Source organism: Palaemon carinicauda, chromosome 7 (genome assembly GCF_036898095.1).
Source record: "Palaemon carinicauda isolate YSFRI2023 chromosome 7, ASM3689809v2, whole genome shotgun sequence".
NCBI lineage: Eukaryota > Metazoa > Arthropoda > Malacostraca > Decapoda > Palaemonidae > Palaemon > Palaemon carinicauda.
Window position 1 is genome coordinate 46287609 of NC_090731.1, and position 27172 is coordinate 46314780.

Here is a 27172-nt window from a genome sequence, read left to right on the forward strand (position 1 = left end):
GGGCAGTCTTCCTGCTTAAGGCCCCCAGGCACCAATCGAGGAAGTTAAAAATTTCGAAGGCGCGAAAGACTCCCTTCATCAAGTGGTCCAGATCAGAAAAAGTCCAGCAGACCTTCGAGCGTCTCATAGCCGACCTGCGGGGAGAGTCAACCAAACTTGAGAAGTCGGCCTGGGCAGAGGCAGGAACCCCCAAGCCAGGTTCCTCTCCCGTGGCATACCAGACGCCCGACTTAGAAGCCAGCTTAGGAGGAGGAAACACAAAAGAGGTCCTTCCCAGTTGCTGCTTGGACTGCAACCAATCCCCTAAAACCCTCAAAGCTCTCCTTGATGATCTGGCGAGGACAAGCTTGGTGTAGGCAGACGTAGTAGGCTGCATGCCTAGAGAAAACTCGGATGGAGGAGAACGAGGGGTTGCAGATACGAAGTGTTCAGGGTATAACTCTCTGAACAGAGCCAGGACCTTGCGAAAGTCTAAGGAAGGCGGCGACGACTTGTGTCCCTCCACATCAGATGTAGGATCATCCAGGTGAGCAGCTTCATCCTCAGAAACCTCATCGCCTGAGAGTTGAGTAGCGAGAGGTAAAGGTAGAGCGGCAGGCTGAATGGCTGAATCCTGCAGAACGGGTGCATGCGCACTTGCGGATCCATCATCATGCCTCTGCTGAAGAGACTGAGGGCTGGCAATGACAAAGTCAGGAGGCTGGAGTGAGGGAGGTTCTGCGGTGGTCTGAGGAGCAAGCGTGGTCAGAAGCGAATGCTGGAAGGCATGAGGCTCATGCTGCATGGTATGCGGCTCATGCTGTATGGGATGAGGCTCATGCTGCGAAGAATGCGGCTGCTGCATGGTAAGAGGCTCGTGCTGCATGCGTTGAGGAGGCTGCCTCATAGCATGAGGCTCCTGCCTCAAGGGTTGCGCCTGCCTCAAGGGTTGAGGAGGTTGCTGCGCAGAGTGAGGCTCCTGCCTCAAGGGTTGAGGAGGTTGCCGCATAGCATGAGGCTGCTGCCTCATGGGTAGAGGAGGTTGCCGCATAGCATGAGGCTCCTGCCTCAAGGGTTGAGGAGGTTGCCGCATAGCATGAGGCTCCTGCCTCATGGGTAGAGGAGGTTGCTGCATAGTGCTGGAACCTGGCAACTCCCAATGCGGCAGCTCACGCATGGAAGCAGGAGGAGCCTCAAGAACATGCGTCTGGCAGGGAGGACTGCGCAGAGGTGGAGGAGCGCTCGCAGGAGGAGGTGTGTTAACCTTCTCTGCCTGATACTCCTGCATCAAAGCCGCAAGCTGAGACTGCATAGTCTGCAGCATAGACCACTTGGGGTCCACAGAAGTTGGAGCAGAGGCCTGTTGAGGCACCGCCTTACCTCTCTTAGGAGGTGTGCAGTCATCAGATGACTGCGGTGAGTCCGAACTGGCCCAGTGGCTACACCTGGGCCGTTGGACTAGCTCGGAAGGGACCTTACGTTTGAGAGGTCGTGAGACCTGGGTCCACCGTTTCCTCCTGGAAACCTCTTCCGCAGACGAGGAATTTAAGGGCTCAATCGTCTGGGAGTGGAAGTGACGATCTCTATCAGATACGCCCGCAACCACTGAGGATACAACTGTGCGCCGATCAAGGCCTGCCGAACCCTTTTGCCCTTCGACGTTGCTTCTCCCCTGGGCTTGGGAGCTTGCAAGAGGTCCCGGACTGGGAGGACGACTGGCACGCACAGAAGTATCCTCATGCGCAACACTGACACTGACACTAGGCACAGCACTGGCACTAACACTTCCCACTGCACTCTTCACTTTAAGTTCCTTGACATCTGCCAAGAGAAGATAGTGGTCACTAACTAAAGACTCCACCTTATCACCAAGAGCCTGAATGGCACGCAACATATCCGTCATATCAGGCTGAGCACTCGTAGCAGGTTCTGGGGTCACCACCACAGGGGAAGGAAAAGGTTGAGGGTCATGGGGGGAGGAATAAACCAAAGAGCGAGAAGAACTCCTCCTAACTCTCTCCCTCTCTAACCTAGTTGTATATTTGAGGAATTCATTAAAATCGAATTCCGAAAGCCCAGCACATTCCCCACATCGATCTTCCAACTGACAGGATTTTCCCCTACAGTCGGAACAAACGGTGTGAGGATCAACAGAGGCCTTCGGAAGACGCCTATTACAAGTCCTAACACTACATCGCCTAAATTTAGGAGCTTGAGAGTGGTCGGACATCTTGAATTTAGAGAACAGTCAAGGGGGAATTCCAAAGTAAAGCAAAGATCGTTAACCAATAAATCAATTTAATTCCAAAAGCTATCTAAGCTAAGGGAAAAGCTTCCTGTACAGCGAAGGCTAAATTTTAGAGCAAATACTTCACCAAAACCGTGAACAAAGACTCCAAAATCAACAGCGTATCCATGTAGGTCTTGCCGGCGGCACGAAAGAGGAAAAATTGAGGTGGTGTTGACAAGAAGTACTGGAGTACCTGACCACAGATGGCGCTGGTGAGTACACCCCCCTCCTGTATAGCGATCGCTGGCGTATCCCGTCCGTAGAATTCTGTCGGGCAACGGAGTTGACAGCTACATGATCATCGGGTAAGATTAATATTGAAAAAATCTATTTTTGGGTGAGATAGCCATGTCGTCCTGATGGAAGGTTCCTATAAGTAGCTTCCTAAGGGATATTTGACTACAGTGATATTCCCAGAGAATTTACCTTTAGGTCTCCAGAATTCTAACTCCTGGCACGAATATCCTTAAAATTTCTCCTAAGGATATCACATAAATCAGGGGACGTATATCTTGATACGACACATAGCAATCTTCACCCCGAATAGCGTTTTCGCTTCGAGGGGGAAAGTGGCAAAATTTGAAGGGGAGCCTATATCAATGTTACCCTTCCTCCCTTACTACTACGAGTATCTAGATGGCGCTGTACGTCAACCCCACGCGCTATTCTTTGTAGCGTTGAGCATGGTGCTACAGATATAGTAGTTTCGGGAGGGATCCTGCCAAGGCCTTTTCTATAGAAAAGGAGGGCGGGTCCATCAGGACAACATGGCTATCTCACCCAAAAATAGATTTTCCGTTTTTTGGGCTCAGGCCATGTCTTCCTGATGGAAGGTTACCAGAAAATTATTTAGAAAGTACTGTATCTGTGGATTTTCAAAAGTGCCTTAACCTCGGGACAGTTATTCCTTGGTCATCCAGACCATAGAGACATATGACGTTACCGTTATACGTCATTACTGCCAATCATAAACCATGTTAGTGCTTCCTGCACCCTGCAGGGAAGAGTCATACTAGACATAGGAAAGGAGTCTCAAGGTTTGCATATAACATATGAAAAAACATAGCATCAAGTACATACAGGTCTCGCTGTATGTGTTACCAGATAAAGTTTGTACTCGTATAAGAACAAAGGTATTAGCTTTATATCTTGTTTGTATAAATATATGCAGTTTATTAAAGGAAAATAAAACTCTGATATATTTTTATTGAAAATCAATTTTGGGGTGAAATAAGATGCAAATACACATCAAGTATTTATTGGTAATACATAACCAGCAGAATCAGCATATATAACATAATGTTAACATAATGTTAATAAATGCAATGAGAAACATGTTCTACAATCAAAGTCCAGAAAATGTTTGTTTCACCTGAAAGGGAAAATATATTAGAGTCACTGTAATCTGAAAATTTGTTAAATTTTCTAATATGCATTTCTGTGATATTGATTGTCTCTTCACACTGTGTAAGAACACACGGCACAAGTGTTATCTCCATGTTTCTTCACCTAAAATAACTAGAACAGTCCTTGGCGTCACCTTGGTGACGCTTATTTCAAAGTATTGCACTGTGAGGTGTCAATACCTTCACCTTTACATTGACAGTCCCAATCAATTCACTGTTCATCGCAGCACTAGACGACAGGTTTTAATACACTACCTGCCACCACCACGAAACGCTTGAGTTCTTGCACTTGCTTCGCATAATGCTTTTAGAACACTCTGGATGACTTCCATCCAGTGTATGAGCGAAGACGCTCAAAGTCCATGTACTGAAAGAAATTCAGTGACGAAGCAATTTTTCTTGGATCATGACCTGCGGGTGAACTGTCAGGATCCGCTCTGCGAATAAAATAGGTGATCTTCACCCTTAGTTGTTTTAGGGATAGGTTTGACCCTGAGGTTTCTCCGTTAAAAAGCTGTCCTCCCCTGAAGTCCGAAGTTCTTCGAAGATAGACCTTTAGACACTCCACTGGGCACAGCGAGACATCTTCCTTCAGAGGGCAGATTCTCCAGGGACCCCACCTTTTGGTGGGTAGCTCGTTCTTAGCGAGAAGTGTTGGGTCAGGAAAAAGATTGAGTTCTCCCACTTCTGTGAACTGAATATGGCCCTCATCTCTGGATAGGGCCACTATTTTACTAACTCTGGCCCCCGAGGCTAGAGCAAACAAGAAAATAACTTTTTGGGTTAAGTCTTTCAGAGAGCAATCCTCATTGTTCACTGTTGAAGCAAAGTGTAGGACCTTGTCCAAGGACAATGAAATAGGCTTCAGAGGGGCTGCAGGCCTGAGTTTAGCACAAGCCTTAGGGATTTTGTTAAAGATTTCGTTTGACAAGTCTACTTGGAAGGCATATAGTCAAGGCTGATTTACACGTGGTTATCGTATTGGCTGCCAAACCTTGTTTATGAAGGTGGATAAAGAAGGATAAACAGAAGTCCGTTGAGATTTATTTTGGTCCTTTTGCCTTGACGAAAGCAACCCACTTTTTCCAAGATGACTCATATTGTCTTCTGGTTGACTTAGACTTATATTCTTCTAGGAAGTCTATACTGTCTCTCGAGATCCCAAACCTTTTCCTTACTGCTAAGGAGAGATAATCATGAGATGAAGGTTTTAGGTTTTCTGTGATGAAGCAAAGACAGTCGACTTCTGTACTTGTTGAGTCAGTACTGGGTCCGGCAGAGGGACCAGCCTCAGCTTCAGTTCCAGTACCAGAGGGAACCAATTGCTCTTTGGCCACTTGGGAGCCACTAGAGCTGCCGTTCCCCGAAAGGATCTTGTTGAGGACCTTCATTAAGAGATTGGTTGGAGGGAACAGGTAAATCCGGTTCCATCTGTTCCTGTCGAGGGACATGGCGTCCATCGCTTCCGCTAGAGGGTGCTCGTATTGGGCCACATAACGAGGTAGTTTCTTGTTGTCGCTCGTCGCGAAGAGGTCGATCTGCAGTTCTGGGACTTGACGTAAGATGAAGGAGAATGAGCCTGTGTCACGGGACCATTCTGACTCTATTGGCGTGAGCCTGGATAGAGCGTCCGCCGTCACATTGCGGAACCCTTGAATGTGAACTGCTGATAAATGCCATCTCTTCTTTTCCGCAAGGCGGAAGATGGCCAACATCACTTGGTTGATTTGGGGTGATCTCGAGCCTTGACGATTCAAACATCTCACTATCGCCTCGCTGTCCAAGATCAGTCCTATATGGACTGAATTGCGAGGGGACAGTTTCTTCAGCGTCAGAATGACTGCCATGGCCTCCAAAATGTTGATGTGGAAGGTCTTGAATAGAGAAGACCAAGTCCCTTGGACTTTCCGTTGATGGGAGAGACCTTCCCATCCTTCCTTTGATGCGTCCATATGGATGATGACTGAAGGTGGAGGTGGTTGCAAGGGTACGGACCTCTTTAGGTTCTTGGCCTTCGACCATGGCTTGAGAAGTGATCGTAGTCGAGTCGGTATCGGTCTTCTTAAATCTCTTCGAGCGTTTGATGCATATCTTCTCCAGACTCCTGATGCATCTTTTAGCTATGCTCTTAGCACTGGGTCTATCACTGATGCAAACTGAAGAGAACCCAGTACTCTGTCCTGTTGGCGTCTTGATATCCTGTCGGATTTCAGTAGTCTCTTGACAGATCCCGCTATCTCTCCCCTCTTCCCTGGGGGAATGGAGAGACGGTGTGACTTTAAGTTCCAATGTATTCCTAGCCATTGAAACTCTTGAGCTGGAGATAATTGAGACTTCTTGACGTTGATCTTGAATCCCAGATGTTCCAGGAATTGGACTACTTTCTTGGATGCTTGCATGCACTCCGTCCTGGATGCTGCCCACACTAGCCAGTCGTCCAGGTACGCTACTACCTGGACACCTTCTAGGCATAGTTGTTGAACGACTGCATCTGCAAGCTTTGTAAAGATCCTTGGGGCTATATTTAGTCCAAAGGGCATGTCTCTGAAGACGTATTCCTTCTTCTGTAGTCTGAATCCTAGGTAGGAGAGGGGGCAGTTGATTGGAATATGCCAGTAGGCATCTGCCAGGTCTATCGAGACTGTGTACGCCCCTTTTGGCAACAGGGTCCTTATGTGTTGAAGGGTTAACATCCTGAACTTGTTGTTTTCTATGAACTTGTTGAGTGGCGACAAGTCCAGAATGACTTTGAGTTTGTCTGAGTCCTTCTTGGGAACACAAAACAGCCTTCCTTGGAATTTGATGGACTTTGCCATCCTTATCACCCGTTTGCTCAAAAGTTCTCGGGTGTATTCTTCCAGGACGGGGGCGGAGTGTTGGAAGAATTGAGGAAATGATGGTGGAGCTGTCCTCCAGCTCCATCCTAGTCCGTTTTTTATTAGGCTGTGGGCCCGAGGATATAAGGTCCAGCGATCCGGAAATTGAAATTGTTGGAGTCTTCCTCCTACCGGAACCATCTCATTGCTTCGACTGTCCGGAGGACTTGCCTCCTTGACCGCATCCTCCCTTACCCCCTCTTCCTCTTGGGGGGTATCTAGAGGAGCCCCTTTTCGACCCTCTACCTTTAGGACGAAAGGTAGTGGTCTGCCTCTCATACGCAGGGTTAAATGCTGGTGACTGGGCAACCAGTTGCTGAGGCACCATCTGGTAAGTTGGTTGGGGTTGAGCCACCATCTGTGGCACCGCGGTCATGGGAACTGCAGGAAGTTGTTGCTGCTGTTGTCTGACAGGGTGAGAGGGCAACCTGGGTCTTTTCGTCTTCCTCTTAGGCTGGGGACCCTCATCTGGGGAAGACTTCCTCTTCGCCGACATGCCCCACTTCTGGAGAAGATTTCTATTCTCCGTGGTGGCCTTGTCTACTACTTCCTTGACCATTTCGCTCGGGAAGAGGTCCTTTCCCCAGATATTGGAGGCTATCAGCTTCCTGGGTTTGTGCTTTACTGCAGCCAAAGCAAACACGAACTGCCTACATGCGCGTCTGGCTCTAACGAAGCCATATAGGTCCTTGACCAGAGTAGCCAAATGTGATTTGGCCATGACCATGTTCATGTCTGGGGTTCTGCTATTGCTTGTCGTTGCCTCCAAACAAATCTGGAGGGACAGGGATGCGGCAAGTCTTTCCTTTGTCTCTTGCTCCCTACGCAAGAGAAAGTCAGACAGCTTAGGAAGGTTTTCGATGAACTGGCGTCCAGTAATATCTGCCTCCAACTTCCCAACTGAGAAGGTAAGGTGGATTTCCTTCCAGTCCTTATCCTCCGTAGGCAGGGCTAGGGATAAGGGTCTACACTCCTCGAGTGTAGGGTAAGGTTTGCCTGCCGCTATTGCCTTCATAACAGCCTTAAAGCCCTTTGCAGTAAAGGGAAAGGCTAGGTTGCCTGGAGCAAGAAAGGTGGGATGTTTCTTGCTAAGGGCTGACACTTTCGAGTTAGTGAAGCCCTTCTCTTTCAAGCTACTTGACAACAGAGCCCGAGCTTTCTCATGGTCAAGAACTATGACCTCCTTCGATTCTGTCTCCTCCTTGGACGTTGGTTCCGCCTTCAAGCGGACGAAGCAGTCTGGGTAAGACTGAAAGCTGGGCCAAAAATCGACTTCCTCTATAAGGACAGCACCCAGCTTTTCTGATATGAATATCTTACAGTTGGAAATAGGCATGTATTCTGCATGCCTCCAAGGATTCACATCAGAGCAAGGTGGAAGATCTTTCACGTTGAGTCTCCTCTGAGACCCACGGAACGCGGCGAGATGGTCCATTCTTCTCTCCAGTTCAGCGTCCCCTTCTTCGTTCTGCTTACGAAGATTCTCCATCATAGCCATGAGACTGGCCAATGTCTTATTCATGTCATCTGATGGAGGAGCAGAAGACGTAGAGGGTAATGGTTCTGGGGCCGGAACCGACGAAACGGACTCCGATTTGACGTCATCCTCCTCATCTTCAAGAGCCAAGGTAGACTCCTCTTCTAGACCTTCCGCTAGAAGGTCTTTCTCGGTGTCCTCAGACACCTCCGACATCCTCTCATCTAGGTGGATGTCCTTCATCGCGTCGGAGACTTCCGTATTTACGGCAATCTGGACGCAAGGGATCTCAGGTCGAGGCTGGGTTATGACAGCTTCCACACCCGCCTTAGGGAACTGAAAGGCGCGCATCCATTCACTCGGAAGGTAAGGTCCCGTGGCATTCTTTTGAAAGCCACGAACCCATCTGTCTTGGGGTCATCAAAAGCCTCGGTAACCAAGGCCTTGTAAACATTGCAGTCCTGGGGTTCCCAGTACTTAAGAGGTCCCTTGGAGATGGCACAGGGAGAATGAGCCCTGCACTCTTCATGGCCACAGAAGTCCTTGCTCCTCACGTTGCAAAAGACTCGAAGGCACTTGGGATGGTCCTCCTGTAAAGAGAGGAAAATTAAATGAGTATGTGGTAGTTCATCTCACCTAACAAACTATATAAAATATTATTATTAATATTTTTGCATATAGCTTAGGATAGACAAGCTAGAAAGGAATTAGGAAAGACACATACTTGTGTTTCCTGTCCAGCCAAATGCTGCGACCTCCCCCATAATTAAAACCTAGTTTTCCTATTCAGGAAACCCAATGGAAGAATTCTAACCTGTAAGGATAGATAAGTGTAACTTAACACTGACTTTCCAAAGGTTTTAATAATGTGGGTAAATAGTAACTGATCATCTATCAGTATGTTGAAAGAAATCTTTTCTTTCCATATATAATTGGTCTCAACAATAGACTGTGCAAGGATACACAGGGTATGTTGGAAAATAACTACTGTATAATATATACTATAGTTTTCTGTCTGCAGTATGATCTATACTGCAAGTATACTGGCTACTGTATAATCATATACTGTAGTTTTAGCCAGGATGTTGCCGGCTAGGCTAGCACCTGGCGGCACGATGGGGTAGTACTGGCGGCACCAGTCCAGCCAGCGAGACGACCCGGCCGGCTACGTTAGTACCCGGCGGCAATAGCCAATAGAGAGAGAAAGCATGGAGTGAAGGGTACCTTATTAAACGAGTATTAACAATAAATAAGGATGTAAGTACTTAATCTTACTGCCTTCCTCCAGAATGAGGGTTCAAATGGAACGGGGAGAATGTATCATTCAAGCTTCCATCCAAACACAAACCGTTGCCGGTCACTGCCGGTCACTGGTATGAGAATGGCAGTCCAAGAGAGGACTTAAGAACACTCTATAGTATAGGGGTCTCCCACCGGCAGCCAGTCCAGCCGGCACAGCTTTTCCCGGAGCCTTGCGTCCATAAGGGAAGGCAGAGCGACTAAGTATATAGCTGCTATGTAGGAGACCGGCCAGCCCCACAACCCGCCCGCAAGCGGTGAGATTGTAGGACAACGGCCAAAGGGTTGCGATGGCTAGACCATCACTAAAGGACAGAGGGGGTAGGGAAAAGGGTCCTGTATGAAGTGTGGGAGGAGCCGGCAGGGTTGCCGGTCCTACCACACCCAGAAGAAACTCTGCTTCAATATCAGCGCCGTCTTAGGCGGCAGAAGAATATCTATTCTTCAACCTAGGGTCTGCCAATATAGTTAAGGGGACGGCGGCAGTCTTGCCACCCCCTTTCAACATAGGAAAAACAGATTTTCAGTGCCGGCGCCATCCTAGGCGGCAGAAGAATGTCTATTCTTCAGCCTAGGGTCTACGAGCACAGGACTAGTCTTCTAGACCGCAGGGAGAAGGTGGCGGCATCATACAACCACTTCAAGTGCGGCCTCGGGAGGTCTAGCCTCCTATGCTGGCGGCTTAGTCCGGCAGGGGAATGACCATTCACCCTGCCGGCCGGCCGCCAACAAGAGACTATATACTCTGAGGTTCTGACCAAAACCCAAAGCCTGCTATCTGCCAGCCAAGGGAAGAGACAGAAAACACTAGCCTAGTCAAGCCGGAGTGTCTACTCAATGGCAAGACTAAGATAGGGTTGTAGCCTAAGGCTGCACTCAGAGGGAAGAAGGGATTACCCTTAAATCTCCACTGGAGACGAGTATCGATTTATATAATAATTCTAGGAGATATCTATCTCCGCCTGAATTGATAAAACGATACACGAGGGTAAATCGGGAACATGTATGAAAGTATACTAAAGCCACTAGGCTAGTAGCCTAGTGGCAGGCGAGATTCGACTACCTTAATCGCCGAAACTCTCTCGTATACGATCGCAGAGGAAGAGGAATATATGCAATCATTATATCTTACAAGTATAAATTGCCTAAATAGCTTCTTATTTGATTGCTATCACACTAGGAATGTCTATTATATCATGCATGAAAGTAAACTAAAATGCATAGGCTAGGAAGCCTAGCGCGAGCAAGGTTCGGTTACCTAAATCACCGAAACTATCAAGAATACAATCGGCATAATATAAATAACTTCCTAGCAATAAAGACTGAATAGCTTCGTAAATATTCATGCTATTAAAACCGGGAAAGTCGTTCAGGCTAACTAAATAACATATGCGTTATGAACGACAGCGCCCATGGCGCCTCCGGTGAAGGCGAAGCTCCATCACTTAAATTTAACTAATTTCACTTTAACCTAATTTCACTGTGAAGCAGGAGCTAAAATCTATGCACTGTAAAGATCGAATACTCAACTTTCCAGAGACAGAAGAGGCTGGAGATTGCATGATATCCAGAAAAAACCAAAGCGTAACGAGAGAGATAACAGGGAAAATCACAGTGCGAGACCTCTACACTTATAGGAATAGCGCATGGGGTTGACGTACAGCGCCATCTAGATACTCGTAGTAGTAAGGGAGGAAGGGTAACCTTGATATAGGGTCCCCTTCAAATTTTGCCACTTTCCCCCTCGAAGCGAAAACGCTATTCGGGGTGAAGATTGCTATGTGTCGTATCAAGATATACGTCCCCTGATTTATGCGATATCCTTAGGAGAAATTTTAAGGATATTCGCGCCAGGAGTTAGAATTCTGGAGACCTAAAGGTAAATTCTCTGGGAATATCAGTGTAGTCAAATATCCCTTAGGAAGCTACTTATAGGAACCTTCCATCCGGACGACCTGGCCTGAGCCCAAAAAAGATGTATGTAACTATTAAATTATTAATATTAGATAATAACTGATAAATATCCAACTATAATAAGGCTCAAGAATTGAAGAGACAGTGAAAGATGAAAATGGAAGGTTGTTAAAATGAGAGGAGGCAAGGAAAAGGTGGGCAGAATATTTTGAAAGTTTACTGAATGTTGAGGATAATAGGGAGGCAGATATAATTGCTGTTGCAGGTGTTGAGGCGCCGGTGATGGGAGATGAGAATGAAAGAGAGATTACAATAGAGGAAGTGAGGAGAACACTAGATGAAACGAGAGTAAGAAAAGCATCTGGTATGGATGGTGTGAGGGCTGAGATGTTAAAGGAAGGGAGTGTGACTGTACTTGAATGGTTGGTGAGATTGTTTAATATGTGTTTTGTGTTGTCAATGGCACCAGTAGATTGGGTTTGTGCATGTATTGTACCACTATATAAGGGAAATGTGCATGCGTGTTGTAATTCAAGAGGTATTAGTTTGTTGAGTGTAGTTGGAAAAGTGTATGGTAGAGTAATGATCAATAGGATTAAGGATAAAACAGAGAATGCAATCTTAGAAGTACAGGGTGGTTTTAAAAGAAGTAGGGGTTGTATGAATCAGATTTTTACAGTTAAGCAGATATGCGAGAAATATTTAGCAAAAGGTAAGGAGGTGTATGTTGCGTTTATGGATCTGGAGAAAGCGTATGATAGAGTTGATAGGGAAGCAATGTGGAATGTGATGAGGTTATATGGAGTTGGTGGAAGGTTGTTGCAAGCAGTGAAAAGTTTCTACAAAGGTAGTAAAGCATGTGTTAGAATAGGAAATGAAGTGAGTGATTGGTTTCCGGTGAGAGTGGGGCTGAGGCAGGGATGTGTGATTTCGCCGTGGTTGTTTAACTTGTATGTTGATGGAGTGGTGAGAGAGGTGAATGCTCGAGTGCTTGGACAAGGATTAAAACTGGTAGACGAGAATGACCATGAATGGGAGGTAAATCAGTTGTTGTTTGCGGATGATACTGTACTGGTTGCAGACACAGAAGAGAAGGTAGACCGACTAGTGACAGAATTTGGAAGGGTGTGTGAGAGAAGGAAGTTGAGAGTTAATGTGGGTAAGAGTAAGGTTATGAGATGTATGAGAAGGGAAGGTGGTGCAAGGTTGAATGTCATGTTGAATGGAGAGTTACTTGAGGAGGTGGATCAGTTTAAGTACTTGGGGTCTGTTGTCGCAGCAAATGGTGGAGTGGAAGCAGATGTACGTCAGAGAGTGAATGAAGGATGCAAAGTGTTGGGGGCAGTTAAGGGAGTAGTAAAAATAGAGGGTTGGGCATGAATGTAAAGAGAGTTCTATATGAGAAAGTGATTGTACCAACTGTGATGTATGGATCGGAGTTGTGAGGAATGAAAGAGATGGAGAGACAGAAATTGAATGTGTTTGAGATGAAGTGTCTAAGGAGTATGGCTGGTGTATCTCGAGTAGATAGGGTTAGGAACGAAGTGGTGAGGGTGAGAACGGGTGTAAGAAATGAGTTAGCAGCTAGAGTGGATATGAATGTGTTGAGGTGGTTTGGCCATGTTGAGAGAATGGAAAATGGCTGTCTGCTAAAGAAGGTGATGAATGCAAGAGTTGATGGGAGAAGTACAAGAGGAAGGCCAAGGTTTGGGTGGATGGATGGAGTGAAGAAAGCTCTGGGTGATAGGAGGATAGATGTAAGAGAGGCAAGAGAGCGTGCTAGAAATAGGAATGAATGGCGAGCGATTGTGACGCAGTTCCGGTAGGCCCTGCTGCTTGCTCCGGTGCCTTAGATGACCGCGGAGGTAGCAGCAGTAGGGGATTCAGCATTATGAAGCTTCATCTGTGGTGGATAATGTGGGAGGCTGGGCTGTGGCACCCAAGCAGTACCAGCTGAACTCGGTTGAGTCCCTTGTCAGGCTGGGAAGAACGTAGAGAGTAGAGGTCCCCTTTTTGTTTTGTTTCATTTGTTGATGTCGGCTACCCCCCAAAATTGGGGGAAGTGCCTTGGTATATGTATTTATGTATGTATAATAAGGGGAGAAGCAATATCCACACAAACTGTTATTCCCAATATTTAATCAAAATTTCCATGCTACTACAGTATTGTATAATTTTTGTGGTATGAAACCTTCGAGAATGGTGTACAGTAAAACCTACTTATAATTAATTGGAATGCATCGTGCTAAACTATCGATAACATTATACAAAACAGTTACGCTGAAAAACAATTATAGTAAAAGATTTTTTTCTAAATTCACCTGATGTTCATATCACTTCTTCTCCAGAAGTTCATTTATCGATGTTTCTCATAAAAATGTATCAAATATTTTCCCATTTTCTTTCCTTTCAAAAGATACAGGGCCCACAATAATGTAATGAGACATTTTAGCAAATAATGGTAAGTATCATGCTAAGAGATATCCCTTCTCCAATTTTCTCTTTCGCTGCTCTCGTCAAGACTGAAAACCAATATTTTTAAACAACTTTCCATTACATCACTACTCAGCAGAATAGACCGATGTATAAAGCTTTGTTATAAGTAAATGTTATGTTGCTCTAAGGCAAATATGTTTCTCAGATTCTCCTCTCTTTTCTATTTGTTTCATTTCTGTTATTCCTCCATTTTTAAAGTTCATTTAGGTCTACATTCATTCCTTATACCCTTATCCCGCATCATCTTTATTCACTTTCTTATACCTAATTATCTTAATTCCCTTTTTTTTAATATTCTCCTCTACACATTATTTTATCTGAAAGAAATGTACCTAATGAATAAAATTCTATAAAGAGTATATGTATATCAGTATATAACTTTCATGCTCCACCAAACACATTGTCCTTGTTGCTATTTCTAGGTACCCCTTACTCCCCCTTTGAGGTAAAAAGGAGATCTGGTTGTTTGTTAAAGAAATAATTCTATAAACAGTAATACCTTGAGATACGAGCTTAATGTGTTCCGGGACCCGAGCTCGTATGTCAATTCGCTCGTACCTCGGATCAATTTTTCCCATATAAAATGACTAAAAAAATTAATCTGTTCCCACCCTCTGAAAAAATACCTAAAAACAGTATATTTCAGTAGAAAAAACATGTTTTTAATTGTTCTTATTCACAACCTACGCTCACAAAATAACAAATACCTATGTACTGGTTATGATCTGCAATAAAATGTGACATTATTATGGAGTTCTTACCTTTGGTACAGACGGTAGCGGCTAACGGCGGTGTGTGGGGAGGAGGAGGGAGAGAGAAAGGGGAGGAGAGAGACTTGACGGAAACACGTTCGGTACGCTACACTTTTGTAACACTACGTAACATAACTTAAACTTTAAATTTAACTTAAATGAAATTAGCTAACTGTACACACACTTAACAATAAATGTTAATCTTACGTTACACTAAACTTAATTCTAATTTTGTTTTCATTTTCATTTTTTTACTTTTCTACTTCCGGCTTGGCTCTTTTTGCCTTGCTTTCACCTTCACTTTTTGTCGGCCCTTTTAAAAGGAACCTATCTAGGGATGTTTGCTTTTGTCTCCCCTTCAAAATGTTACGAAAATTACGTACACAAGTGTTGTCACAAAAGGCTAACGCAAGACCACACGCCAACTTGTCCGGGTGCCTCTTTTCCATAAAATCAGAAAACTTCTGTCACTTTGCTAAGATCTCTCTGATTTCCTTCTTCATAGCATCCTTCTGCTTGAGGATGGTACATATTGTTGATGTAATCCTCTCATATTGGTGAGCCAGCTCAGTTACTCGTACACCACTCTCATGTTTTTTTATTATTTCATGCTTTATCTTAATTGTCATCATATACTTTTTCTTTTCACTAACCTTGTTTGCACCCGCTTGCTTTGGACCCATTGCTTATTCACTAAATTCTGTACAGATTAATGCAAAAAACACGTAAAAAATGCAAACACTACAGCTGATGCTCGGAGAAAACTTTACGCGACAGAGATCAGACGGGAAAGAGCGAGCGATGCTGTCCTCGTGAGCAGCCTCTTGCACACTTGGCCACCTAGCGGCCGCATAGGGAACCGTCTCGTATCCTCGTATCTCAAATTTGTCTTGTATCTCGGGGCAAAAATTTGCTCGAAACTTTCCTCGTATCTCAAATTTCTCGTATATTGGGACACTAATATGTCGAGGTATTACTGTACCTTCTTTTTTTTTTAAAGAATATCATACCATGAGAATAAGAATATGCTCAGCTCTAATCATCATCATCATTACTACAGTATTATTATTAATATTATTATTACTAGCCATGCTACATCCCTAGTTGGAAAAGCAGGATTCTATAAGCCCGAGGGCTCCAACAGGGAAAAATAGCCCAGTGAGGAAAAGAAATAAGGGAATAACCACAACATTAGAAGTGATGAAAAATTTAAATAAAAATACTTTAAGAAGAGTAACAGCATTAAAATAAATCTTTCATATACAAACTATAAAAAGTTCAAATAAACAAGAGGAAGATATACTGTATAAGATAGAAAAGTGCACAAGAGTACACCCTCAAGTAAGAGACTCTACCCCAAGATAGAGGAAGACCATGATACAGAGGCTGTGGCACTACCCAAAACGAGAGAGCAATGGTTTTATTTTCGAATGTCCTTCTAGAAGAGTTGCTTATCATAGCTAAAGGATCTTTTCTACCCATACCAAGAGGAAAGTAGCCACTGAACAATTACATTGCAGTAGTTAACCCCTTGAGCAAAGTCAAATTATTTGGTAATCTCAGTGTTGTGTATGAGGAGAGAGGAGAATGTGGAAAGACTAGGCCAGACTATGTGTGTGTGTGTAGGCAAAGGAAAAGTGAACCGTAACCATCTAATAAGTATACAGTTGTCAAAACCGAGTTCAGTAAAGAAAGGTGGGCGAAAACATTGAGTCTTCAACTTTATTGAGTTAACTGGCTGCAAAGGATAATTCATTCCAGTCTGACTGTGGTGATTAACTTCAATGCTGAAAATAAATATTAAGTATAGAACATATTTCCTGTTATCATGTTATGATAATTTTAAAGAGCTTTCATTTAAAAAACAGTGCTAATATTTCTATTATCAAACACAAAAGTTATCAGCTTATTAGAAACTCTATATAATATAAACACAAAAAAATATTCTGTGAGTGGTAACACTTTCATAATGAGAGTGGAAGGAAATAATTTCATGTTTGATCCCCAAGATGAAAATATGATGCACAAAATATTGTTGCTGATGGCAATATATGTGTACTGAATAAAAGAAAGAAACCTGTGCTAAAGTGTAAATATTGTTAACACTAACCTTCTTTCTTAGTTAAAGATTCCGAAAAATCTTTCAGAAGACTAACACAATTATCCACCTCTTCGGCACCTGTTAGGAAAACCAGAACATCTCCTGGTCCTTCTTTACTGTGAATCTTCATTACTGTGTCAGCACAGCCTTTGATATAATTTGCCATCGGCTCTAAATATAAAGTACAGATTATTGTAAGGTGAGGATTTTCAATTAGTAATTTAAATAGTAATGTGAGATTAATTCATAAGATCATGGGTTGTTATAAATTCCATTGCATTAAGAATTCTCCTTTTAAGATTCAACAATAATCAAGGCAAGAATCACTTATTCAGAAAGATTACTGTAATCTAATGCTAAAGGGAAAAGTGCACACCTCTCAAATATAAAACAACAGAAAATGCACACCTTTCAAATAAAAGACATCAACAGAGAAAGTTCTCCCTTCCACTGAAATAACAGCAACAGAGTCTTTGCTGCTATCTTTTGACATGTTAGAGTTGAAAAAGTTGAAGAGATGGTCAGCATCAACAGTCGCTGAGCAGATAATCAATCGCAAGTCCCTGCGTTTACGGAGAATTTTTTTCATTAGACCAAGAACAATATCTGTGTAGAGTGTTCTCTCATGGACCTCATCTAAGATAATAGCACAGTACTGGAAGAAAAATGTTATTTTCATTAGTAAAATAAATTTTTGAATATACTTACCCGATGATCATGTAGCTGTCAACTCTGTTGCCCGACAGAAATCTACGGTCGGGATACGCCAGCGATCGCTATACAGGTGGGGGTGTACACAACAGCGCCATCTGTGAGTAGGTACTCAAGTACTTCTTGTCAACAAGAACTCAATTTTCTCCTCGGTCCACTGGTTCTCTATGGGGAGGAAGGGCGGGTCCTTAAATTCATGATCATCGGGTAAGTATATTCAAAAATTTATTTTACTAATGAAAATAACATTTTTCAATATTAATCTTACCCGATGATCATGTAGCTGATTCACACCCAGGGTGGTGGGTGGAGACCAGCATACATGTTAACAAAGAAGCTAAGTATCCCGTATCTTATTTTAGCCGTTATTCAAAATAACAAACATAAAATAAATAAGTACCTGGTAAGGAAGTCGACTTGAACCATTACTCTGCCTTTTTAAGTACGTCTTCCTTACTGAGCCTAGCGATCCTCTTAGGATGCTGAGCGACTCCTAGGTGCTGAAGTATTAAGGGCTGCAACCCATACTAAAGGACCTCATCACAACCTCTAATCTAGGCGCTTCTCAAGAAAGAATTTGACCACCCGCCAAATCAACCAGGATGCGGAAGGCTTCTTAGCCTTCCGGACAACCCAGAAATATTTCAAGAGAAAGATTAAAAAGGTTCTGGAATAAGGGAATTGTAGTGGTGGAGCCCCCACCACTACTGCACTCGTTGCTACGAATGGTCCCAGAGTGTAGCAGTTCTCGTAAAGAGACTGGACATTCTTAAGATAAAAGACGCGAACACTGATTAGCTTTTCCAAAAGGTTGCGTCGAAAATATTTTGCAGAGATCTATTTTATTAAAAGGTCACGGAAGTTGTGATAGCTCTAACTTCGTGTGTCCTTACCTTCAGCCAAGCTTGGTCTTCCTCATTCAGAAGGGAATGAGCTTCTCGTATTAACAGTCTGAAAATAATAGGATAAAGAATTCTCTGACATAGGCAAAGATGAATTCTTAACTGAACACCATAAAGCTTCAGACGGGCCTCGTAAAGGTTTTTAAAATAGAACTTAAGAGCTCTACAGGACATAATACTCTTTCTAGTTCATTTCCAACCATATCGATAAGTTTGGAATAACGAACGATAATGGTCAAGGCCGAGAAGGCAGCTCGTGTTTGGCTAGAAAACCAAGATGTAGAACATGTAGCCGTTTCGGATGAAAATCCGATGTTCTAGCTGAAGGCATGAATCTCACTGACTCTTTTAGCTGGTAAAGCATATCAGGAAAAGAGTCTTAAAGGTGAGATCTTTCAGGGAGGCTGATTGAAGTGGTTCGAACCTGTCTAACATAAGGAATCTTAGAACCACGTCTAAATTCCAACCAGGTGTAACCAAACGACGCTCCTTCGTGGTCTCAAAAGACTTAAGGAGGTCCTGTAGATCTTTATTGTTAAAAAGATCTAAGCCTCTGTGACGGAAGACTGATGCCAACATGCTTCTGTAACCCTTGAAAGTGGGAGCTGAAAGAGATCGCTCTTTTCTCAGATATAAGAGGAAGTCAGCTATTAGAGTTACAGAGGTACTGGTCGAGGATACGGATACTGACTTGCACCAGTTTAGGAAGATTCCCCACTTCGATTGGTAGACTCTAAGGGTGGATGTTCTCCTTGCTCTAACAATCGCTCTGGTTGCCTCCTTCGAAAAACCTCTAGTTCTCGAGAGTCTTTCGATACTCTGAAGGCAGTGAGACGAAGAGCGTGGAGGCCTTGGAGTACCTTCTTACGCGTGGCAGACGTAGCAGGTCCACCCTTAGGGGAAGAGTTCTGGGAACGTCTACTAGCCATCGAAGTACCTCGGTAAGTTATTCTCTCGCGGGCCAGAGGGAAGCAACTAGTGTCAACTTTGTCCCAACGTGAGAGGCGAACTTCTGCAGTACCTTGTTGACAAACTAGAACGGAGGGAATGCATATAGATCTAGATGAGACTAATCTAGTAGAAAAGCATCTAAAAGAACCACTGCTGGGTCCGGGATAGGTGAGCAAAGTAATGAGAGCCTCTTGGACATCGAGGTTGCGAAGAGATCTATGGTTGGCTGGCCCCAGGTGACCCAAAGTCTCTTGCATACATCTCTGTGGAGGGTCCAATATGTTGGAATTATTGTCCCTTCCTACTAAGACAAACTGCTAAGACATTCAAGTTGCCTTGGAAGAAATTTGTTACTAGTGAAAAGTCTAGACCTGTTGAACAGGAGAGGAGGTCACTAGCGAACTCGCACCATGTCAGAGAGTAGGTCCCTCCTTGCTAGGAGATAAACATCAAAGCAGGGAGTTGTCCGAGTTGACCTCCATTACTTTGTCTTGAAGGAGAGACCTGAAGCTTTTCCAGGTCAGACTTACTGCCAGAAGCTTCTTGCAGTTAAAATGCATTGTCCTTTGACGCGAGTTCCATAATCCCGAGCATTCCCTACCGCCTAAGGTCGCACCCCAGCCTACGTCCGATGCGTCTGAGAAGAGAACGTGGTTGGGAGTCTGAACAGTCAGGGGAAGACCCTATAAAAGGTTGATAAAGTCCTTTCCTCAGGTTAGACCAGACTTATCTTCCGGAAACCGGGATCGAGACCGCTTCTAGCGTCTTGTCCTTTTCCAGTGAAGAGCTAGATGAAACCGAAGAGGACGGAGGTGTAGTCTTCCAAGTGACACCAAATGCACCACGGATGACAGTGTCCTAACCAGACTCATCCACAGCCTGACAGGGCCGTATTCCTTCTTCAGCATCTTCTGGATGGATAGCAGGGCTGGGGATTGATCTTCTTGTTCAGCCATGTCCTCATCAGAGGGTTCCTCATCCGAAACTGATGAGGAAACGGCAACGGAGTGGGCAACGTCTGACTCGCTGAATCCGGTCGCACTGGTGGATGCGTGACGGAGCCGGACACAAGATCATGGTACTGCTGCACAGTCTGTGAACTGTCAACCATGGGGAAGCGAGGAAGTACAGCGACAACCCGAAACTGTCTAGACTGTCTGGGTAGTACAGACAACCCCTTATCGGGTTGCTGAGGTTGCCGCACTGCGTCACAACAAGTCACCTCTGCTGGTTGTTGAACGTCTTCCCAGTGACACACTGAACGTCCACAACCACCTCCGAGAGTAGCATAACATCAACGTGCGACTGGCAACCCACACTGGGTCGCACCGGTGGAGGAACCATCTCAACTGGCGGACGTGAGTAGGATACCTCAGCGTCAACAGGGCGTACAACCAACCGGTAGGAAGGTCGTTGGCAAGAAGGGTCTTCTCCGTAAAAAATCCTCTATCAAGGACTAAGCTTGAACTGCATGTCTTGCAACAAAGCCCAAGGTCTATGGGAGCAGGTGTGGCAACAGACGGGGTTAGCGACTGAAGCGGAACCATTTACCCTCCCTGGAAGCATGTTATGCTTAAATAAAAGTCCATAGGAGGCTAAGCAGCTTAAGGCTCCTCTCCAAATGACAGAGTCCTCAAGGGAATATCAGAAGGAGGGAGAACAGCACTTTCTCATCTACAGGAACCATATCCGAGAAAAGCTAGGTTCTCTCAGTGAGGGTTTCACTGGTGCAAAAGCAGCAGACCAGAAGGCAACGTTATGAAACTGCTTGACAGTCTGTGAACTGACAAAAACTGAACTGTCAACCACAACAGGAGCGTGAGGACATACAGCACTAGTGTATAAGTAGCAGACCAGAAGGCAACGTCATGTAACTGTTTGACAGTCTGTGAGTTGGCAACAACCAAAGTTGTGTGGGGAAGCCTCAACTCCTGACTGACTAGTTTGCTGCTGGCGAGTGGCGGTAACCACAGTGTGTTGCGGAGGCTGACACACCGTGTCAAAACACGGCAGCTTGTGGTAGCTCACGCACGGCAACGGAGTGCTCTGTGTGTGGGAGTCATCATACATCTGGCAGGGTTGACTGTGCATGGGTGGAGGAGCTCTCACAACAAGAGTGTGAGAGCAGGAAGCCATGCCGGGCGCACAACCGTGGGAGGTGTAGGCCCACGGGTGCATCGTCAACCTTCTCCGCAGTCGGAGTGAGGGAGCTGGCAACAACAAAAGCAGAGTGCTGGTGCGTGGGAGGGGCTGCGGTGGGTTGAGGAGCATGCGGTATGGTATGCGGAGCATGCTGTAAGGTATGCGGCTCATGCTGCATGGTATGCGGAGCATGCTGTAAGGTATGCAGAGCATGCTGCATGGGCTGCGGAGAATGCCGCATAGTGCTGGAACCCGGCAGCTCTACAGAACCTTCCCACTGCTGATGCGGTAGCTCACACATGTTAGCAGATGGTGCAGCAAGAACATGCGTCTGGCAGGGTGGACTGCGCATCGGTGGTGGAGCTCTCACAGGTGGAGGGTGGGAGCAGGCAGCCGCAGTATCTGCAGAGCGCACAACCTTGGCGGGTTGTAGGTTAACAGGTGCATTGTCAACCTTCCAGCACGATACTCCTGCATGAAGGAGCAAGCTGAGACTGTATAGTCTGCAGCATGGACCACTAGGGTCTATGAAAGACAACAACAAACGGAGCTATTGTCCGTTGTGACTGAGGGTCTAAAACAGCTGGTGCGGCAACAGACGGAGTTACTGCCTGTTGCGGTACCACCTTGCCTCTCTTGGGAGGTGTGCAGTTGTCGTACTGCAGCGAGTCCGAACTGACCCAGTGGCTACACCTAGGCCGTTGGACTTGCGCGGAAGGGACCGACTTGCACTTAAAAGCTGCAAGATTTGGTCCAAGGTTTCTGCGAGAAACCTCTTCCGCAGACGAGGAATAAATGGGCTCTCTCGTCTTTGTGTGGGTGGGGTGATCACGTCGGCAACGTGTGTAGATACACCCGAAACCACGGAGGGAAACGTTTGTTCGTCGATCAAGACCTGTGGAACCCATAAGTCCTTCGACATTACTTCTCCCCTGGGCTTGGGAGCTTGTAAGAGGTATCGGACAAGGTGAACAACTGGCACGAACAAACGAACCCTCGAACGCAACACTGTAACACTTTGCGCATATCACTTTATCACTTTTGATTTTCTGTTTGCACTTATTTCACTGAACTCGAAACTTTAAGTGGTTTGTACCTGAAACACGCAATCCTATCCTTCATTAAAAGGTAGTAATTGCGAAAACAGTATTACAATGTAACAGAAAAACATAATGAAAGATAAAGAATTCAGTGGCTGGAAAAGAGACTAAACACTAGATCAAATAAACTACGTTTAAAATCTCTCACCGCATACAGCCTGGGAACAAGAATAAAACTCTAGAAACGTTTTACCTTCTTCCCCTATAGCGACTAGGGAGAAGAGCAAAAAACGAGAACAACGTTACCCGCTTGAACGAAACGTTTATCCTCCTCTCTCTCCCTCCGTCTCTATCTCTCTCTCTCTCTCTCTCTTGACTTAGAACCTGAGAGATGAGCCCAATTATATATCGTTAAAACATATTATTTGTTAAAGGAAAAAAAAAAAACTGAAAAGTTTCCCAAATAAAAAGTTCCTTTATTAGAATTAAAACCATTTAAGCTAAGAAAGAATGAACGAAACGCTAGAATCGGTTTACTCTTACTGCAACGTGAAACCGTGAAATACTCTCTCTCTATCGTAACGATAGATCGCAAGTTGAACGTTCTGAACGTCAACAACTGCGGAGACTAAACAAAACGTTAGTTCAACTTTGAAAACAGTACGAGACTATCAAAGAAATTCTTTCAAAAACATTAAAATTAAAATAGCATAAATTCTTAACAGGAAAAACGATATGACGGGCTCAATGTTAAATAACTTCGGTTCCAAGTAAAGACCGCCTACAATTAGGAAAGGTCGCATATAAACAAACATAAAAATTAATTTTTTTAAGTTTATAATAAATGGAAAGTTAATCGAAGAGGCCTATAAATGGCGGAGAGATATAAAATAAATCTATAACTTTGTTAAGCAAAATTACCAAAAACCTAAACACACTTCCGTCTAAGGGAAGGGTGGGTCATAAAAAGTGAAAGAGAGTCTATACTCTCTTCGACACCAACACTTCCGTCTAAGGGAAGGGTCGGCCATTTAAAAGTGAAAGAGAGTCCATACTCTCTTCGTCACCATAATAAAATCTATCCAAAACGAGTTCAAGTTTTGAAATGAAGATAAAAACCCCTGCATAGCGAAAGCTCAAAACTGGAATAGTGTACTTCACCAAAAAGTTGTGAAAACAAATCCAGTTAGGGACGGCGTATTAGTAGGTCTTGCCGGAGGCACGACAGAGGAAAAATTGAGTTCTTGTTGACAAGAAGTACTTGAGTACCTACTCACAGATGGCGCTGTTGTGTACACCCCCACCTGTATAGCGATCGCTGGCGTATCCCGACCGTAGATTTCTGTCGGGCAACAGAGTTGACAGCTACATGATCATCGGGTAAGATTAATATTGAAAAGATACAATTACAACATTATACAAAAAAAACAGTGTAGTATAAAAATCATTTACTATTTGACAGCAAGTAATACAACTTTATGAGAGATAAATAGCAATGACATTACTGCAAATAACCAATAAAGTATGTATGACAGAAGCCATTTTAATCATCTCCCTAAACAATTAAATCAAAAGTATTGGGTAGGGATTTTGCTCACATTAGACTTGATATATTAGTACTGTATAATTTTTTTTTTACAATTTCTTCTTAAATATAATATATTTAATTTTTCATGCGCTAATCATCTTCAGTAGGTATAGTACAGTATATAGTGTTAAATACAAAAACAGAATTTGAATAATAAAATTTCTTATCTCTATCCTCATCTCATGTTCCTGTTGCTTCTTCTACAGAAGCTCGTTTAATCGCTATATACCCTTAAAATGTTTACAAATTAAAAAAAATTGCCATTTTCTTTCCCTTCAATAAATACATACCCTTAGAAGGTAGTAGGATGGCCAAGGCACCAGCTAACCATTGAGAGACTACTGCTAGAGAGATGTTAGGTCCTTTGACTGGCCATTGGATCTCTCTCTTTGGTTATGGCTCATTTTTTCTTTTGCCTACACATACACCAAATAGTTTGGCCTATTCTTACCACATTCTCCTTTGCTGCTATACACCTGACAAAACTGTGATTACAAAAAAATTCTTTGCTCAAGGGGTTAACTACTGCACTGTAATTGGTCAGTGGCTACTTTAATCTTGGTAAGGGTAGAAGAGACTCTTTAGCTATGGTAAGCAGCTCTTCTAGAACACTCCACAATCGAATCATTGTTGTCTAGTCTTGGGTAGTACCACAGCCTCTGTACCATGGTCTTCCACTGCCTTGGGTTAGAGATTTCTTGCTTAAGGGTATAGTCAGGCACACTTTTCTGTTATTTCTCTTCCTATTGTTTTTTTTTTTTTTAAGTTGTTATAATCTATACAAGAAAGATCTAATTAATGTTGTTGCTACTCTTAAAATCTTACTCTGATTGTTCATTACTTCTCTTGTAGTTTCTTTATTGCCTTGATTCCTTTCCTCACTGGGCTATTTTTCCCTGTTGGAGCCCTTGTGCTTATAGCATCCTGCTTTTCCAACTAGGGTTGTAGCTTGGCTTGTAATAATACAAATAATAGTAAAGGAAGGAACATTCTAGTCGTGTTGGTGGTGATTGAACCTCTCCAGAATGTTGCTTATTGCTGTGCATTAAGATTTCTTCAATATAAATTACGTTAAATATAACAATGCAAAGCATTATATGGTATTAGAAAGTGATGACTATTGAACAGTAGATGAAGCTACTTCATAAGTGCAAGAAAGAAGGAAGGGTTGTCCTAAAGCAGATGTAGGATGATTTTACATGCTGAACGAGAGTAGGATGATATACATGGAGAAAAGAAAAGTGAAGAAGATTAATGCAGCTATGATGAAAAGTGCTCCACAGTGCAAAGGATATTCTTGCGGCTATGACGGAAAGTGCCCCACATAGTGCGAAGAATATTCATGCGCCTATAATGGAAAGTGTTCCATAGTGCGAATAATATTCATGCAGCTGTCATGGAAAGTGCCACACAGTGCGAAGAATATTCAAGTGGCTATGACGGAAAGTGTTCGACACAGTGTGAAGAATATTCATGCTGCTATGATGGAAAGGGCCTCACACAATGCAAAGAATATTCATGCAGTTATGAGAGAAAGTGCTCCACACACTGCGAAGAATATTGATGCGGCAATGATGGAAAGTGCCCCACACACTGCGAAGAATATTCATTCTGCTATGATGGAAAGTGCCCCACACAGTGCAAAGAATATTCATGCTGCTATGATGGAAAATGCCCTTACACAGTGGAAAGATTATCCATTCTATGATAGAAAGTGCCCCACACAGTGCGAAGAATATTCATTCTACTATGATGGAAAATGCCCCCACACAGTGCAAAGAATATCCATTCTGCTATGATAAATGATAGAAAGTGCCCCACACGGTGCGAAGAATATTCATTCTGCTATGATAGAAAATGCCCCCACACAGTGCGAAGAATATTCATTCTGCTATGATGGAAAGTGCCCCACACACTGCGAAGAATATTCATTCTGCTATGATGGAAAGTGTCCCACACAGTAAAAAGAATATTCATGCAGCTGTGATGGAAAGTGACCCACGCAGTGCGAAAAATATTATTGCGGATATGATGGAAAGTGCCCCACATAGTGCAAAGAATATTTATGTGGCTATGAAGGAAAGCGCCCAACACATTGCGAAGAATATTCATGCTGCTATGATGGAAAATACCCAACACAGTGCGAAGAATATTCATGTGGCTATGACAGAAAGTGTCCTACACCGTGCGCAAAATATTCACTCGGCTATAACAGAATGTGCTCCAACAGTGCAAAGAATATTCATGCGGCTATGACGAAAGTGCCCCAAACTGTGCGAAGAATGGAAATCCCTTGCTGTTTGGTTCGAGGATCAGCATCACAGAGGAGTAGCCATAGACTAATTTTTTCAGGAGAAAGAAAAATCTCTGCTTTGTCATATTATGCTAGTTGAACCTCAGCCTACCAAGACAGTAAAGGCTGGTTTGATGCAAAATTTTCATTTGTTTTTCCTTGGTCAAATAACAGTGTAGATAGTAGGTTGAGTAGGGCACCAGCCACCTGCTGAGATACTACCACTAGAGAGTTATTGGGTCCTTTGACTGGCCAGACAGTACTACATTGAATCCCTCTGGTACGGCTCATTTTGTCTTTGCCTACACGTACACCGAATATTCTGGCCTATTCTTACCATATTCTCCTTTGTCCTTATACACCTGATAACACTCAGATTACCAAACAATTCTTCTTCACTCAAGGGGTTAACTACGGCAATGTAATTGTTCGGAGGCTACTTTCCTCTTGGTAAGGGTAGAAGAGACTCTTTAGCTATTGTAAGCAGCTCTTCAAGGAGAAGGACACTCCAAAATCAAACCATTGTTCTCCAGTCTTGGGTAGTGCCATAGCCTCTGTACCATGGCCTTCCACTGTCTTGGATTAGAGTTCTCTTGCTTGGGGGTACACTCGGGCTTGCTGTTTTATCTTACTTCTCATCCTCTTGTTTTCTTTGAAGTTTTTATAGTTTATATGTAAAGGATCTAATTTAATGTTGTTACTGTTCTCGAAAATTTTAATTTTTTTTGTTTATTCTTCTCTTCTAGTTTATTTCCTTGTTTCCTTTCCTCACTGGGCTATTTTTTCCCTGTCGGAGCCCTTGGGCTTATAGCCTCTTGCTTTGCCAAATAGGGTTATAGCCTAACTTGTGGTAATAATATGACAAATTCGTAGATAATTTGTATTTTTCCTAACCATACAAACCTTAGCTATTTAAATAAGGTATAACTTTCAGCGTAGCTGAAATGACGAGCCA

General features: G+C 43.8%; 1 protein-coding gene across 1 annotated transcript in view; it reads right to left on the minus strand.

Moving 5' to 3' along the window:
- Nucleotides 1-8553: 8553 nt before the first annotated feature.
- The window catches only part of LOC137644275 (probable ATP-dependent RNA helicase DHX35), a 97850-nt gene continuing 79231 nt past the window's right edge, over nucleotides 8554-27172 (minus strand). Inside the window, exons 4-6 of the mRNA XM_068377267.1 lie at nucleotides 16999-17245; nucleotides 16600-16761; nucleotides 8554-8618 (exon numbers count right to left, since the gene is read on the minus strand). Of these exons, the coding sequence (XP_068233368.1) occupies nucleotides 8554-8618; nucleotides 16600-16761; nucleotides 16999-17245 (474 nt within the window). The remainder of the gene's footprint in view (nucleotides 8619-16599; nucleotides 16762-16998; nucleotides 17246-27172) is intronic.